Source organism: Leopardus geoffroyi, chromosome X (assembly GCF_018350155.1).
Source record: "Leopardus geoffroyi isolate Oge1 chromosome X, O.geoffroyi_Oge1_pat1.0, whole genome shotgun sequence".
In the NCBI taxonomy this organism is placed as follows: Eukaryota; Metazoa; Chordata; class Mammalia; order Carnivora; family Felidae; genus Leopardus; species Leopardus geoffroyi.
The window spans coordinates 77354774-77373509 of record NC_059343.1 but is presented as its reverse complement, the minus strand read 5'-3'; the positions used below and the strand labels follow the sequence as shown (position 1 = coordinate 77373509).

The following is an 18736-nucleotide window of genomic DNA, read 5'->3' as shown; positions in this document are numbered from 1 at the left end:
GCTAAATATCAAGTAACATAAAATTAAGTGGAACCAGGCATCAGATATTTTACCAGCCCACAGTCACTCAAAAAACATATCAACAGAAAATTGAATTTTTTCCCAAATAATGCTTTTTTTTTCCTTGTTATAATGGATATAATATTAAGGTTGAAACAAGGTGTTTTAGGATATAAATGTTGCATTTAAAGCCATGCATTAAGTTAAGAAATGAATTGTAGGTTGAAAACTGGAGCATTTTATATTGTTATGATTTTAAGGTTTATAATATTGTTTTATAGTATACTTGAAAATTACAAAGAAGGGATTGCTTATAATTCTAGTTTTCTAGGCCATCCTAGCATTTGTAATATAATAATATAATATAATTAATATAATATAATATAATGACATAGAAGCAGTTTATATCTAAACATGCATATATTCATAAGGATAAAACAGTTCAAAAAACAGAAACTTTGAGCTTTCCTAATAGATAAGAGATAGAATTTCTGAGAGGCAGGATGGTGTTTAAGAAACCAAGAAGTGAAATCATACTTCTGAACATAATTTTATGCCAAAACCCTAATATAAATCAAATCATTGTTATCAGAGTCCTACACTTAAATGTCCAAAGCAATGTCCAAAAAAGAACTAATTAATCCACAATAAAACCTTTAACCTGATAGCAGTTATTATCAATATGTGTTCTATTTTCCAGCTAGTACTTTAAAAATAAAACTAAAATATTATTGAAATCCTAATAAGAGCCCTAAACTGAACAGGATACTACAAAACACAAAAAGATAATGACAGTATCCAAGCAAATTATTTCAGAGGAATCCATGAATCTCCAAATAGAGAAGAGCTTTCTTAAATATTCATTCAACAGAATATTTACAGACACTGATTATTTAGTTGAATAAAAGCCTCTTTGGTGCCATTAACAGTCTTCTGAATTGAAAGATATGCTATTGACCTAAATTATTTCCTCCGACCAAAAAGACAGAGATTTTATCTGTCCCTTGTTTATTTAACACAGACATGAGACTAAAACAAGAATACAAGCCTGTATTAACAATTGAGGCAGGTGTATACTCAATGAAATAACCAGAATATAGCCTATTAATAATTCATTATGGTTGAAAAATCCTTGCATTTAGCTAAAGCACATACAGCAAACAGATTAGATTGGACAAGGAAAGCTAAAAGAAACTGGTCTGGTCAGTTTGACTTCAATTGTTTCACCTGAGAAAGAAAATATGTGCTAATGGCAAAAGCAAAATGGTAATACATGTATACACACACACACACACACACACACACACACACACACACACAGATATACTGCAATTTTCAACTGCTTATTTCATGGGTCAATCTAAAAATTCTATAGATGTATTGGGTATCATTATTTTAAATCATTTCCTATTGAGATTTTTATTTAATCAGTAATACCTCTCAAGGGGTCATGTGATTTTAAAATGTGATTTTACATATTTTAAAATCTCAATTTCAAAGACTGTAATTTAAGTTATAAATAAACTAGTTTTTAAATATTCTAATAATGACATTGGCTTTTGGCAAACTAATGTTAGGATTTCAGTGACTAAATTTTCCTCATAAATGTCAATAAAGGCTGTTAAGATAGAACATACAAGATCCCATAAATCACTGCTATATCGTGCCTCTTTCAGTATTATGAATGGGTAGGACAAGGTCTGCAATATTAACAAAGCTTGGTTTTCTGTTTCTGAAAATATATGCTGGTGTTTTGAAAAATATAAATTCTTCCAGATGGTTTGTGGCCAAATTATCTCTATGTTACAACTACCATAGGTCAGGTCCATAACCACACTTGCTATAATGAGCAAATAAGTCCAGCCAGTGCAGAGAACAGGTTCTTCTGCACTCCCTTATTTAAAGTCCATTCATCACTGATAGGTAATCAAGCCACTTTTTCCTTTAACATTCACATAATTTAATATTCTCTATTATGGAAGTTTAACAAGAAAAAAAACTAAACTAAGCAGTAGTTTGCATCATTATCTTTTAATTTCCTATATATTTTTACTCCATGCTTATTTTAGCAAAGAACATAACAAAACACTGTCATTTGCTTTAGAAATGGGTTTTGAGCACATACCTGTATATTAGTTTCATCTTGCTTTACTGTCCTTACCCAGGAACTCAGGAGAATGATGGACATTTCTTACTGAGCCCATATTTTGTTTTTCAACTCTATGCAAAATGACTAATGCAGGTGGTAAAGAAGGAAACATATAATTTATGTTTAAATTTAACTACAATTCTCACATGTTCCACATGTGACTATAAAACATTCTCCATCAGGAACACTAGCTCTTAACTTTCTTTTTACTTCAAGATTTAAGTTTTGACTACTTATGAAGGATTCTCATAAGGAAGTGGTTATAATGATATGTACTTTAAATGAAGAAAAATTTTTCATCAGTGTATCAATATAGTGAAAAAGCAAAAAAAAGTAGAAGATATACAAAGCATGTCTAAAGCCTAGTGAAAGACAGCAAGATGGAAACTTTGGTTACACAAAGTTAAACAGCCATACATTAGGCTACAGTTTCTGCAAATATTATGGTCATGATCATGAAGAGGTCACAAGATAAGAGGATTGTTTGTCACTGAATGCTATCCTTCTCATCTTCAAAATAAAATTACATGAGCGATATTATTTGTTGTAACAACAGAAAACACAGTACTAATTGACATCTCCCCAAGGTGAGAAAGCTTTAAAACATGTTTATCAATAGGCTTTCTTTCATCGTAATATTGGCCCACAAAAAATATTAGAAAATGAAATGTATAACCTTGAAACTCTAGTGAAAGTGCTATATGATGGCAGGTGCTCATATGTATGTTCAATTAAACAAATAAGGGTCATATACTAAATAGTTATAGTACTGATTTTGAGGCTAATGTCTTAAAAAGAATGTTCGTGTCTTTTGAGAAACATTCAATTTCCATCTTTCAAATAAAGCAATTCAAGACAGCTTATCTAACATTTACCCAAATTTTAGCATTTTGATGTGAAAAATGAGTATATAACCTAAAGTGTACATGTCTTTGGCCAGTTAAAGAGGAAACAATATGGGAATAAATGAAATCAAGTTCCACATAGAGTAAAAATCAAAAGGTTAAGGAATAAGAGCTTCATGTAATCTTCATTATATTCAGTCCCACTTAAATAAAAACAACAAATGATCCAGAGACACTAACAAAATTTTATCATTAAAAACACACGATTATTCATGTATTATCATCTGTACCTTGCACTCAGATTTAGTTACATAGATTTACTAGTGTATTTGCCTTTAGGTGTTTAAAAATATAACACGAAATGTGCACCCTGCATTTCCTAAAGCATTTTACTGTGAACAATAACTTGAGTACAAAAATGAGAAGAGATTCATCAGAATTTCAAAGTAAAACCCTATGCATCACCTAATTCTATTGAAAACAATGCTCATGGCAAATTTCACTTATCACTTGAAACACATTTCTGCCCTTGGATACCAGAAGCAAATTAAAAAACATGCTGTTGCTCTGCTCTGGTAGAGCTGCAATGCGATATGTTTAAATAGTTCAGCATTCAGATTTAGCTTGCTTAAACTACAACATGGAGTCAATACAATTGTAGAATTCAGAGCAAAATGCATCAGTAATTGCCACTGCAATTACTGCACTGAAATAGCAGTAACAGGATAGCCAAATAACTTTACAACATACTTTCCAATGAGGAACTATTTTCTTCACTGGTCAATTTCTTAAACTCAAAATATGTATTTTTAAGTGTAAATGTATGTGTGTGTATTATTTATATATATATACATAATATCCATACCACATACATAAAATCATTGTGTATAATATGTGGTATAGGTGTGTGTGCATATATACACAGTGATTTTATGACCTCTAGTTGTATAAAGCTTTTTATTTATAGAAATGTAAAAGATACGTTTCACCATTTCAAAAATACATTATTTTCTTACAAAAAGAAATCAAACCTGAAGTCTATTTTCGGAAGCACCTTAGGAAGTGGAACAAAGCCACATATTCCATTAAAACACTAATGTTTTTCCTGAAGAAAACAAGTCTTTCCAAATAACTCTATTTTCAAGTCTTGAAACTCAGAGATGTGATTAAAGCTCCAATTAAGCACCCTCTTTTATATTAAACTAAGCTGTACAATAACAATTATGAGGTAGTTAATATAGATAGCATCACATAAAATAATTAGCATCACATAAAATAATGAAAAAAAACTAAAACAGCATTATTAAAAATATTGATCAAAATTTCCTGCAGGGAGAAACCAGACATGACGCTTTAATGTAAACTTAGTTAAAACTCGTGAATAGACTATGTTTGTGTCTTCTCCCTCAAAATTTTCATATAACCAACAGTATATTTAGTGGAACACCTACAAATTGCTCTCAATTTTTAGGAAGTGCATAAAACCACTGCCCCAAAAGTCACTGGATTAACTCACAGCCTTCTATCCTTGGTCTGCATTGTCTTAAATAATGGAAGTCTCTCAAATTATAAAAAATTTTGAAACAGGGCATATACTAAATGTGTAAAAATACATGTATAAGGTTTTTCTGAATAGTCTATATGAGTATACTGAGGCAAGAACTTGAAGATCTGGGGTTGGTTTCTTTTTAAGCAGATAATGCTGACCTCATTACGGGAACACCAGGAAAGTGCCACTACTTACAGATTTGGCAGTAGCAGAAATATACTGGACAACCATCTCACGCTTGGTGGTAAAATCTTTGTTTCGTAAAGGAGCTTTCCGTTCTTCATTAAGGTTCATGTCCTCCTGTTATAAAGAACATCTATTGTAAACATTAACACATTTCTGCTTAAGTTGCAAAAATGATTAATAAATATTAATATTCTCTTTTAAAATAGTCATGCTGTGGCTAACAAGAAGGATCACTTTGGTGGATCTCTCACTATTATTTTTCACTCTAGATACCGTAACACTGTATAAATTTTACCACATATTCATGGCTCCTATCTCTACCTATTCAACGAATGAGCAGAAATAATAAATATTTTTAAACTATTCCAGAGAATACATCGACAGTTTTATAGCATAGATCATACAACCTTGGCACAACTATTAATTTACACGGATAGCAAAAATAAACAAACACTTTACTATTTGGCATATGCTCCCTTAGGATCACTATTATCCAGAAGAGCAAATATGATTTTTAAACTGACAGGAAATATAGATCTATAATATGCCACTGAAGAAACATCCTTCAGAAGTTGCTGAATTTGGAAAGCAAAAAAAAAAAAAAAAAAAAAAACAAACATCAGCAGAAATATAATCAGCTGTGTTTGGATGACAAAAATCACTCATCACTCATTGGAGAAAAAAATACTCATTTACAAGAATACATTGTTTTGAAGTTCAATAGTTTTTTTTTTAGGTGTAATAAGGTGGTTTTATTAAAGCACCAGGACAGGGGTGCTTGGGTGAAGTTCAATAAGCTTTAATTTGGCTGGGAATCTTTATTTTGTGATACATACGCATATAACATTTTCACTATGCAAATTACTTTTCTTCATTTTGAAACTCATATTAACCCTTGCAACATAATAAGACACTTTTGAGGGGTCACAAAATCAAGTTGGAAATGACAATGCTTCAAAAAGCAATATCAGATGAAAGGAAACTTACAGAATGGGTGAAAATATTTCCAAATCATGTGTCTGATAAGGGACTTGTATCCAGAATATATAAAGAACTCTAAAAATCAACAATGAAAAGACAACCCAACTACAGATGAGCAAAGGATTTGAATAGATGTCCCTCTCAAAAAGATATACAAATGGCCAGTAAGCACATGATGTTCAACATCATTATTCATTAGAGAAATGCAAATCAATACCACAATGAGATACCACCTCACTCCCACTAGGATGGCTAGGATACAGAAAGATAATAATAACAAACATTGGTAAGGATATGGAGAAACTGGAACCCTCACACATTGCTGGTAAGAATGTGAAATGATGCAGCCACTTTGGATAATAGTCTAGCAGTTCCTCAAAAAGTTATGCAAAAAGTTACCTCATGACCCAGCTCATACCCAAAAGAAATAAAAATGTATGCCGACACAAGAACTTGTATATGAATGTTCATAGCAGCAGGATTAAAGGGTAGAAACAATCCAAATTTCCATCAAGTGATGAATGGATAACGAAAGTGGTATGTCCAGTCATAAAGAAGAACAAAGTACTGATAAATGCTATAGCATGATGGAACCTTGAAATCACATAATGCTAAGTGAAAAAAGCCAGTCACAAAAGACCACGTATTATATGATTTCCATTTATACTAAATGCCCAGAATTGGCAAATCTATAGAGACAGAAAACAGATTAGTAGTTGTTAGGGGCAGAGGAGAGGGAATAAGAGTACTGGGGTGTGACTGCTGATAGGTATGGTGTTTTTTTTTTTTTTTTTTTTGGAGTGATAAAAATGTTCTAAAATTGTTTGATGGTTTCACAACAATTTAGTTTGAATATACTAAAAAATACACTGAACTATGTATTTTAAGACAATGATTTTATGGTATGTGAGTCATATTTCAACTTTAAAAAATAAGTACATTTATCACTTTATTTTCTTAATGCTGGCTATTAATATTTTTTAATCATGGAAAGTAATGGGCACTAAAAATATCAACATTATTTTTTTTTAATTTATTCATCTCTTTTGAGAGCAAGAGGGCATACTAGTGAGCAGGGGAGGGGCAGAGAGAGAGGGAGAGAGAATCCCAAGCAGGCTCCACGCTGTCAGAACAGAACCTGATGCAGGGCTCGATCTCACTAACCACAAGATCATGACCCAAGCGGAAACCAAGAGTCAGACACTTAAACACCCAGGCACCCCAATATTAACATTATTTTTAAAACTCATATAAGGAGCCATGAAAAGAAATCAAACTGCATCTACGTATAGAATGGTAACTTCACTGACAGCAAAAGTCTCTTGATCTATATTTGCATGCATTGCAGTGACTCCTATGATTTTTTCAAGGTCAATACTTAATACATTTTATTTATATGTACATAGGATTCTTCTTCCTAATCACCTGTATCACTAACTCTACCCCTATCTTTCCTATCTTATCTCCTTATTTCTCATTTGTATATTTTCCTTCTTAATGACTTACTTGAAGACAGAAGACATCTTTTTCCTCTCTCTCACAGGCTAGATTTAGCATTGTAGAGTCAAAGTAGAATCACAGAAAAAAGGCTGGATAGCACTTTTAATGTAGTCCACAGATGCTCTGAGTTGACTTCAACTAACAGAGAACCTACCACCTCACAGGCAGCCCATCCCATATTAGGGAAGTGTAATTTTTCCAACTTTTTTTTTGGAAGACTAAATGTAAAACATGTACAATGAAACAGAATAGTAAGTTAAAGTGGCAGAACTGTGTCATCATTCTTTCTTTTCTACTTTCTAAATATTGAATCAATTATTTACTGGACAAGTGCCATGCACCAAGGACTATGCTACAGGAGTAAAAATTGAAAGACAGCTTGTATCCACAAATTAAATGAGTTATTTATGAAGCACTTAAAACAATGCCTGATACTTAATAAATGCCTATTTGTTAAATAAATAAAAATAAATAATTCATGGTCCAGTAGGGAAAATAGATATGCAAACAGAGGCACATATTTTCACAGAGGCACATGTATGATAGTTTTGGAACACAGAGGATAGATGGAAAGATCAGAAAAGTCTTTACCAGGATTTGGGTCTTAAAGGATGAGAAAAATATTAGTGAAGGCAAGGAGACTGGCTAGGAAACCACAGTGGTCTTCTGTTCTATTTGGCTGCTCAACAGCATTTAATTTTAATACATCTTCCCAGTGTCATTCCCACCTAAGCAAGAAAGAATCCATAAAAACTACATCTGCCAGATTGCCTTACAACTAGAGTACAGACATGTGGCTTAGTTTCCACCAATGAAATGCATTTCTAGGATGTGTGGATTCAGAAGTAAACTATGTAAGGAAGCAGGCCACAAGTAAGTGCCATTTTGCTGGCATGGGTGGAAATAAGAGGTGATATGGTTATGGAAGTGTGGGCAACATCTGCATGTTTTTCATGACAGTTTGACCAGGTGGTTCCAGGGTGGCAACAGCTCCTTCACTGAACTCTCTATTTCAGCTGTGTGGTTCTGGATGTTATTCCTGTAATATTATCTGAAGCTTGTCTCTACAACCCTCCTGATTCAAGAGCTATTTAATATGTTTTATAGTTATATATAACTAGCCAGAAAAGATTCTCTTATATTCTATAACATAGGCTACTGAAGTAATTCATGAGACTAGTGATAAGAGTCTGAATTAAGAGAGACAGTAGTCAGTCTGGACAGAGGTTAATAAATTCAAAAACCATGTAAATGGTATTTGGAGGCATCATTCTCTCCTTAAAGCTAAGGTATACCTACCTACCTGCTTCAACTTATCTTCATGTGACATGGCTTACCATCCATATTTATTTTTCTCAAGTACTCTGTAGTTTGATAAATACAAGGAAGAAAAGGACTACTACCTCCATCATCTTCAAATACTTTACCTCTATTAATTCAGCCTCTGATTTTATGACCTTATTGGCAAGCACATCATTCTGCTGACTCATAGTATGTTTCCATCAAAACCCCTAAGCACTGTTCACAAATGCTAGGCTAGGTTTCTACTGCCTCAAAACATTCTGGTTAAATTACAGTACCCTACAAATGTGGTTAGCATGAATCTGCATACCCTAAGTAGAATCAACTCTGGAATGCTAACAAGATTGAGTGTATCTGTACGCCTCACAGCCAGGCCTAAGAATGTGGCAGTACCACCTTCAGCACTCTCTAGGTAGAGAGTTGGCTCTCCTTCCAGTGATGTTTCTACATTATAATGTGCCTCCATTAAATTTTTAACGGCCTATAGTGCTAATATCATGCCATCAGAGTAAAATTATGGAGATAAGCATGACAATAAAGGGAATATGAGATTATATGCCTCAGAAGAGTTCTGTCAAGTTAAAGTATGGTCATGAACACTAAGCTTGCTGTATATTAACTACCCTTCAAAGAATGCTAGATTTTAGTGTTATCATCACCTCTCTAGTCTCATTTTTTACCAGTTTTCATCTTACCCCTGTATTTTAATAATACAATATCGGCTGTAATTTTCCTACATATACTATGCTATTATACATTTCCATTACTCTGTTCATGATGCTGTTCTCTCTGCCTAGAATGCTGACATCTTCGTCACCCTATTAATCCTCTATTAACCCTCACCCCATCTCAACCCACTCCATCCCACCCAAATCCTTATCTAACTCTTATCCTTTTGATTCACCTTCAAATTTCCCCCTGAAACACCTCACTGAGAAATGACTATCTGCATTCTAGTCTTCCATATTAATTCCTGTATTACTAGCACTTAAATTGAAACTATCTGATAAGTCCATCTTTTCTAAACTCTAAGCTAGCTTGAGGGCAGAATCTGGGTCTTTTTTACCTTTTTCTAATAGAGAGGAGCGAAAAGGACTGAGGGAGGAAGGGAGACAAAGGAAGAGAGAGAAAATGAATCTTAAGCAGGCTCCACGTTGAAGGGCCCAACATGGGGCTTGATCCCACAACACTGGGATCATGACCTGAGCCAAAACCAAGAGTCAAATGTTCAACCAACTGAGCCACACAGGTGCACCCCCTTTTTTATCTTTAGACTCCCAGAAAAAAGTATAGTTCCTGGAATTCTCTAAGCATTTAATAAATACTTGTTGAACCAGTGTGAACCTTTTCTTTAAATATTTTAATTTGCTTTACAGCCATCAGCAATTTTTATACCTATAAATTTGCTGCATAAGTTGACTGAGAATAGGTACCATTCATATGAACAGAAAAGACCATAAAGACTCATTTTATTCTTATAGAAATAAGAAGCATACTGCTAATCAGGCAGCTAATATTTCCAAATCATTAACTCTAACTTTATAATACAATCATTAAACAGAGCAATAATCATAATTCAATATTAATTGTAAACAATATAACTGAATGTGAAACTCTTCTAAACACACTAGTTCTTATAGTACTTCAAAACACAAAAGCAAGCTTTCAGTATGTTTAACATTTAGTTACTACTTCTATAATACATGAGAATATAGTATTTTGTAGTTTCAAAAAACATTGTTTGCAGTCTAAATAACTGACCATTTACAATATTTTTAAAGCCATATTTGTAAACAATAAACCAATTTTTCTCCTTCCATATATGCCATGATGCAATGTTCACACTGTATGTAAATTCATGTCCTCAGAAAATAAACATATTTTTAAAGTTATTACTGGGGAGCCATATGAGAATAAAGTCAAATCAGAAGGTTAAAAGTTGAACCACCTCCCTATTCATTTTTGTTCATTCATTTATTCATTCATTCATTCATTCATTCTCTCTCACTCTCCTCCCATCCCCTCTCATTCTCCCTCTCTCCCCTCATAAATGTTTAAATTAGTAACAACATAATGTTTAAAACTTTCTTATCTTCCAAGACTATTTTTTTTCTTAACTCTTCCACTGATTTCTATTTTGCATTATGAGAAGTAAACGTCAACTTTTTATGTTTTCACATCTTTTTCCTTCCTTCTATAGATTTGCTATAAATTTCGATATATTTTCTATAAACTGTTTCTGTTTCTGCAATATGTCTTCATGCCAGTTTAAGGCTGAATTTTCCACATGCTGTGTTAAAATCTGAACTTGACTACACCATCAAATGCTTGCCCTCTTCTTTCACTTCTCCATAGTAATTATTCAAGTATTCTTTAACTTCTATTTTGATGGGAACTGTATCCCTGAAGAGAATGAACCAATGATACCCTAGTACCTAAAAATATGCTCTAGCATGAACAATGATTATGTTATGTTTGATTACTTTAAGGTTATAAATGGGTTCTTACAGCATTTGTTTAGTTTATTCTTTTCTAAAGATACATTCCATAATTCCTCTATCATCTGAACTTGAAAGGATTGAACATTTCTTTCTAAAAACCCAATAAAATTTTCAAAAATTTGCTCCATTATTAAGTAGTTGGCCAATTCTACCTGACATTAAATAACTACCTCAATGTTTTCAAAAGATCCAGTTAACTTTACCCATATAGACTGTAGTCATAGAACATATAAATCTCAGATGGAAAACAAATTTAAAGGAAAAAAATTGTCAAATACAGTATCTCTGAAAACAATATAAAGCCAAAGGCAGGAAAAAACATGACATTGAATGAATGTTATTGAGTACAAATCATCTATTTCAGCTTTCAGGTCTTATTGGAGAGATGCAACTTTGAATACCTACATATACCTCTTTACCATCAGTAGGGTATATTCAGAATGTATGTTTAGATATTAGAAAACAGTGAAATGCTATTTTCATTTTCCCACAATCCTTACTCCTGAGCTTAACATGTATATACACAAATACGCACAAAAAATACAAGAAAATAAGTTTTAATATCTAACATGATAACACTGGATCCATAGGCCAAATGGTACATGAGGCATCATAGGGAAAGAGTGGGGTATTCACAATGCAAATCTGTTTACTGTCAGTGTACTAAACCACACTGCAGCTTACATGTACTTGGTTTAATGCATTTACGGGGTATTTTATCTAGTTTTAACTAAATCAGTCATCAAAAATAACCTAAAATTAAAAATCTGTATTCAAAGATTTCGGCAAAGACAAAAGATTGAGGATAGCAGGATTAACAGCAAAAATTCAAGCACAAGCAGACAAGAAAATGTTAGACTGCTACATCTCCTTCTTGCAAGTCTGAGCCTTTCATCTATCACATCATATGATTAAAATAATAAAAATGTAAGGCTAATAGCTGACCCCACAATATTAAAAATTATTAAGGTAGCTATTTGAAATATGGATGTATACCAATTATCAATGGTGATTCCCATTTTATATGCATATTGTACCTTAAAATATTAGCTAATAATACTACAAAGCCACCTCAAACCAAGCATTCAGAACATGAAGAAAACTTTTTGAATTTTCTCAGCAATAATTAGAATCACGTGATACTCAGGGCACCTGGATGGCTCAGTCGGTTAAGCATTGGACTCCTGATTTCTGCTCAGGTCTTAATCTCAGGGTTGTGAGTTCAAGCCCCACACTGTGCATGGAAACTATTTTTTAAAAAAATCCAGCACTTTAGTGAAATTTTGTAAACTTAATGGCACGTGTTTAGAAGCCTCTTTTTGTGTGCTCACTTCCGCAGCACATATACTAGAAGCCTCCTTTGGGGTGTCTGGGTGCCTCAGTCAGTTGAGCATCCAACCCTTGGTTTCAGCTCAGGCTGTGATCTCACAGTTTGTGAGTTAGAGCCCCACATGGGGCTCTGTGCTTGAAGCTTGGAGCCTGCTTGGGATTCTCTTTCTCCCTCTCTATCTGCCCATCCACCACTCAGGCTGTGTCTGTGTCTCTCAAACAAATAAATAAACTTAAAAAAAAGCCTCTTTTGAACTTTTTATTTCATTACAGCAAAAGACAAAGGTGCAGTGATATTGTGGAAACTCTTAGTAGAAGCAGCTGAAATACGTGCAAAACAACATGGCATTAAACTAAAACACATTCCTTTGTCAACAAATACCATCAGAAGACCCGTAGAAATCATTGCTTAAAATATGTCCATCAACTGATGAATGTAGAAAGAAATTGTGGTTTATATACACAATGGAGTACTACGTGGCAATGAGAAAGAATGAAATATGGCCCTTTGTAGCAACGTGGATGGAACTGGAGAGTGTTATGCTAAGTGAAATAAGTCCTACAGAGAAAGACAGATACCATATGTTTTCACTCTTATGTGGATCCTGAGAAACTTACCAGAAACCCATGGGGGAGGGGAAGGAAAAACAAAAGAGGTTAGAGTGGAAGAGAGCAAAAGCATAAGAGACTGTTAAAAACTGAGAACAAACTGAGGGTTGATGGGGGGTGTGAGGGAGGGGAGGGTGGGTGATGGGTATTGAGGAGGGCACCTGTTGGGATGAGCACTGGGTGTTATATGGAAACCAATTTGACAATAAGTTTCATATTTAAAAAAATATATACTAAAACAAGTATATATGTTTTATATGTAAAACATATATAAATCATATATATAAAACATATATAAACAAATATGTTTATATATGTTTTATATATATACAAGTATATATATTTATATACATTATGTATATTATATATATTATATATTTACATATATAAATATATTATATATTTATATACAAGTATATATGTTTTATTAAAACATTTATATAGAACATATATAAATCATATATATAAAACATATAAACTGTGGGAGTTTATTGCAGACTTGAATGAAAATACAGTTTAAAAAAACAACTCAACTTATATTATTTTGCTATATTGTTTCAATAATGAAATATAGAAACTACTTTTCTTTGAGTCACTAATGCAACAATCTAACAGAAAAAAAAACATTACCAATGTAACTGATTTACTTAATAAAAAGATGTTTTATGAAAAAACTGTAAGTGGAAAAGATTCCTAAGTAAGGTTATCCCACATGTAAAATTTAAGCCATTGCAAAAGGAATTGAAACCAAAGTACACAAAGTGCTAAAGAGTCAAGAATGTAGTTCTTTTTAATAAAAGCAAGATATTTCAAATAGTGTAGAATATGATATCTTGAAATGAAATAGGAAGTGGGCATGAAAACATTGTACCTCACAGATATTTCTGGTTATCTCAAGACAAAATACTTAAAAACTGCTGAAATTTAGCATGATTTAGGCATTTTTCATTCACAAAAATACTAGTAATCCCTCGAAAGTTTAACAATTAGTAAGAAAGTAACTGCTTTTCAAATAAACTTCATTAAAAACACACTGGCAGACCCAACTTCCCTGTCAGTCTCCTTCACCCTTTAATGACTCACCTCTTTCCCCTTCTTTCTGGCATCAGAAGCAATGTCTAACAGCAGACATGAGTAGACAAACATGGGGGTGAGGGTCTCCACATTAAGGATGTGGAAGGAAAAATACAGAGTCCATGTCCCTTATGACATCACTTGAAGCCCATTTCTTAAAGCCCATTTGACCCATGTATTTAAAAATATAAAAATGCAACACTCCAATTAGTTGCAAGAACAACTGACTATCATGAAGGAAGATGGAAATTTACTAGCCATGGTTCAGCAGAAAACATTTGATTGATTCCTGGATTGGACTGAGAAAAGTTAATACTATGATTAATAAGTGTTGCTAATGATGTTCTTGTTCCACTTGGACCTACATATCTCTGTCAGATTTATGTTTCAACTATAATAGACATTAAACCAAATATCCAAATGAAATGAACTTGGAACTAAACCTTCTAATTATTATGGTTTTAAACAAGACATAAAAAATAATGACACAGTGACATTGTACTCACTAAAAAGTTAATCATAACAGCAAAGGCTTTTTGTGCCATTAATAAATAAATTCGTTTTAAATCATTTTAAAATCTTATTCATTTCAGGGTGCCTGGGTGTCTCAGTTGCTTAAGCATCCGACTCTTGATATCAGCTCAGGTCATGATCACACGGTTCATTAGATCAAGCCCTGCACTGGGCTCCACGCTGAGTGTGGAGCCTGCTTGGGATTCTTTTCACCCTCTCTTCCCTCTCCCCTGCTCACGCTCTCTCTCTCTGTCAAAATAAATAAATAACCTTAAAAAATCTTGTTCATTTCATGTTTTTCTCATTCTTTTTTCTGTCTGTATTTTATATGCCTGTTACACACACACACAAACACACACACACACACACACATATACACACACGTATGTATGTATAAAATTTTTAAATAAAATAGATTAAGGTTACTTGCTCAAACATACATTTTTTTTTCTAACAGGATAGTAAGTCAAAACATTTAGAGACACTACACTAGTGCAGAGGTTGACAAACTTTTTCTATAAAGGACTAGACAGTAAGTATTTTAGGTTTTGTGGGTCACAGGGTCTCTGTCACAACTGTTCAACTCTGCAGTTGTGACACAAAAGGAGCCATCAATGATATATAAACTAATGGTTATAGCAGCATTCAAAAATACTTTATGTACACTGAATTTCACATAATTTTCATGTACCCTGAAACTGTCTTTTGGGTTTTTTTTCAACCATTTAAAAATATGAAAACTATTCTTAACTTTTGAGCCATACAAAATAAAATCCTAGAGGCAGAGATAGTGTATTTGTCATCTTTATGTTCCCCTGGACCTAACAAAGTATCTGGCATTCAGTGAAGAGTTGTCAAATAAACTTCTCCATTTATGAAAAGACAGAAATCTGTCTTAGCTTTTTCTTTTTCACAATTACACCTTATGACCTGCTATATCACCCTTATCAGAACATAAGCTTCTTGATGATAATAGTTACCCTTCATTTCTTCTCTGCTCTTTTTCCTCAGAGTTTAGAACAGTACCTGGCATATAGAAGGCATTGCACCTTGATAAACTAAATTGTTCAAACTTTGAGAATGCTTTAATGCCAAAAATGAAAGACTGTAAATTCATAAGTGACACTGGGCTTCATAGTATATTCATGTCTTCCCTGTATCCTGAGTCCCTGCACTGGCTTAAATGCTCACAGTAGCCTATTTCCAGCTGTCCTACTACCATGGAAATCATTTTCTTTCTTTTTTTACTTTCCTCTCTCCCTGACTAAACTCTGAACTCTATGGAGGCAATGGAGGTACTGCATTCATCTTTGTATCTCTAGCATGCAGCAACATGGCACACTGCACATATAAAAAAAAAAATGGTTATGGTGGGGCGCCTAGGTGGCTCAGTCAGTTGTGTCTGACTTTGGCTCAGGTCATAATCCCACGGTTTGTGGGTTCAAGCCCTGTGTTGGGCACTGTGCTGACAGCTCAGAGCCTGGAGCCTGCTTTGGATTTTGTTTCCTTCTCTCTCTCTGCCCTCCCCCACTCACGCTCTGTCACGCTCTCTCTCTCTCCTCTAAAAATTGAATTAAAAAAAAAATTAAAAAAAATTTAAAAGAGATTACAGGCAACTTTCCATCATCAGTAAGAAGTAATCCATCCCAAACTAGTTTTACCTACCAACCAATATACTTCTGTGTTGCCTTCTATTTCCACTGAGTATATGTGCAAGGAAAACATGTTAATTTTATATTTAGCTTAAATGAAACATTATTAAAGATAGATGCTACAAAATGCCATTTTTTTACATTTTTATGTGCTTAAATTTAACTTCCAACTCAGCCACTTACTAGCTTAGGCAAGTTACAGAACTAATCTGTTTAGACTCTCACTAAGCTTCAATTTCTTTTTGTGAAAATGGAGTAAAACTATGTTGCCTGCTTTGTGACATTTTCATAAGGATCAACTGAAATAATACATGTAAACTGTTTAGTTACATGCCTGGCCAGTAAGTGCACAGTAAATGAAATCTATGATAAATCACAAAACAACTTCTTCAGTGTAAACTGATTATGGTCAAACTAAAGATAATATAGAAAATATATAATGTTCACTGTACAAGTAGACTTCTCTCAAAGAGATACAATCCTTAAAAATATGTATTGATCTTTTGGTTACTTTTAATCAAATCATATTTATCTGTTTTTCTGAAATTCCCAAGGAAAGAAAAATTCCCATTGGGGAAAATGTGGCTCTTTGTTGTACCTCTCTTTAAATCACACTTATGAGTCCACAAGCAAATCTTTAAAAAAAAAAAACATAATGCATTTAACCAGGATAGTGGTAATTTTCTCATCAAACATTAGAATATTCAAACCACAAAATGGAAATGTTGTAGTAAGTTTTACAACATTTTAAACATGGTACAGAAAGTGAAGAGTTTAGAAACTACCAAGAATCATTTTTGCCTAGGGCTACAATTACAAAAAAGGCAGGTGCATGTCTGAAAAAGAGCAAGAAAATGGGGAGAGTAGCATAGAAAGATGTCAAAGAAGGTGGGGATCAGATCATATGGGGCCTTATAGACTATTATAAGTGTAATGGCTTTTGTACACTGAGTGAAATGGGGAGCCATGGTAGAGATTTGATAAGCCAAATGACATGATACTGTTCAGGTTTTAAATGGATACTGTTTCTGTGTTGAGAATATACTGTAGAGGGTGATGGTGAAGCACAGAGACCAATTAAGAGTTGTAGTTCTAGTAGTCCTACCACTCTCATGGCAGCCCAGGTGAGATTTCAACTAGTGTGGGACCAGTGAAGGTGGTAAGAAATGGTCAGCTATTGCAAGTACCTTACACTGAAGGTAGAGTTAATGTGTTACATAATGAATTGAATGTGAGAAAAATATTCAAAAACAATTCCAAAGATTTTTGCCTGAGTAACTGGACAGATGGATATACCATCAACTGAGAAGGGGAAGACACTGGAAGGAGAGCAGTTTTGGAGGGGAATATCAGCAGTTCAGCTTTAAATATATTAGTTTTGAGATGTCTATTGACCATCCAAGGTGAGATGTTGATTTTGAAGTTTTATATATGAGTCTAGAGTTCAGATATGAGAACTAAACTATAGGTAAATTTAAGAATTGTGAGCACACAAATGGGATTTAAAAGCACAGTACTGGTTGTAATTACCAAAGAAGGTAGAAAAGAGAGGGGAAGAGAGGGGAAGAGAAAAGAAGTGTAGAAAGAGAGGGGAAGATGTCCAAGGACTGATCCCTGGGCTTCTCCTCCATTTAAAGGTTGAGAACATGAAAAGGAATCAGCAAAGAAGATTGAAAAGAAGTAGCTAAAGAAGCAGGAGGAAAACTAAATCAATGTTGGGGGTGAAGGAGGGGGAAGCATTTCAAAGTGGAGAGGATGATCAACTGTATCAAATGTTACTAATAAATCAATTAAGATGAGACCTTAGAACTGATCATGGGATTGATCAGCATGAAGATCTTTGGTGACACTGATAAGAGTAGTTTTCATGGAATGGTGGAATGGAAGCCCAGCTGTGAATGAGTTCAGGAGAGAAATTAGAAGTAGTAAATATAACCCAAATTACAGGGAGGTGTTTTGCTTCAAAAGAGAGTAAAAACTGAACAGTAGCTGGAAAGGGAGATAAGGTCAAGATAAGGTTTGGTAAATTAGATAGCATGTTTGCAATAGTACTGGGAATGTTACAAGAGAGGAGAAAATTACTGGAGGGGTGTCAGGTTGGCTCAGTTGGTTAAGCGTCTGACTGGATTTCAGTTCAGGTCATGATCTCATGGTTCGTGAGCTTGAGCCCCACATCAGGCACCACACTGAAAGTGTGAAGCCTTCTCGGAATTCCTTCTCCCTCTCCCACTTGCATGTGCGCTCTCTCTAAATAAATAAACATTTTTTTAAAAAAAGAAGGGGGGGCGCCTGGGTGGCTCAGTCGGTTAAGCGTCCGACTTCAGCTCAGGTCATGATCTCGCAGTCCGTGAGTTCGAGCCCCATGTCGGGCTCTGGGCTGATGGCTCAGAGCCTGAAGCCTGCTTCTGATTCTGTGTCTCCCTCTCTCTCTGCCCCTCCCCCGTTCATGCTCTGTCTCTCTCTGTCTCAAAAATAAATAAACGTTAAAAAAAAATTTTTTTTAAAAAAAGGGAACAGTGTCCTTGACTAGGTCAAAAGGAATGTAA

At 34.0% G+C, this 18736-nt stretch overlaps 1 protein-coding gene across 5 annotated transcripts in view; it reads right to left on the bottom strand.

Moving 5' to 3' along the window:
• DIAPH2 (diaphanous related formin 2) overlaps positions 1–18736 on the bottom strand; it is a 995484-nt gene that overhangs the window by 903633 nt on the left and 73115 nt on the right. For all 5 annotated transcript variants that reach the window (XM_045470691.1, XM_045470696.1, XM_045470695.1 and 2 more), the window contains one exon: positions 4739–4843. In XM_045470691.1, the coding sequence (XP_045326647.1) occupies positions 4739–4843 (105 nt within the window). The remainder of the gene's footprint in view (positions 1–4738; positions 4844–18736) is intronic.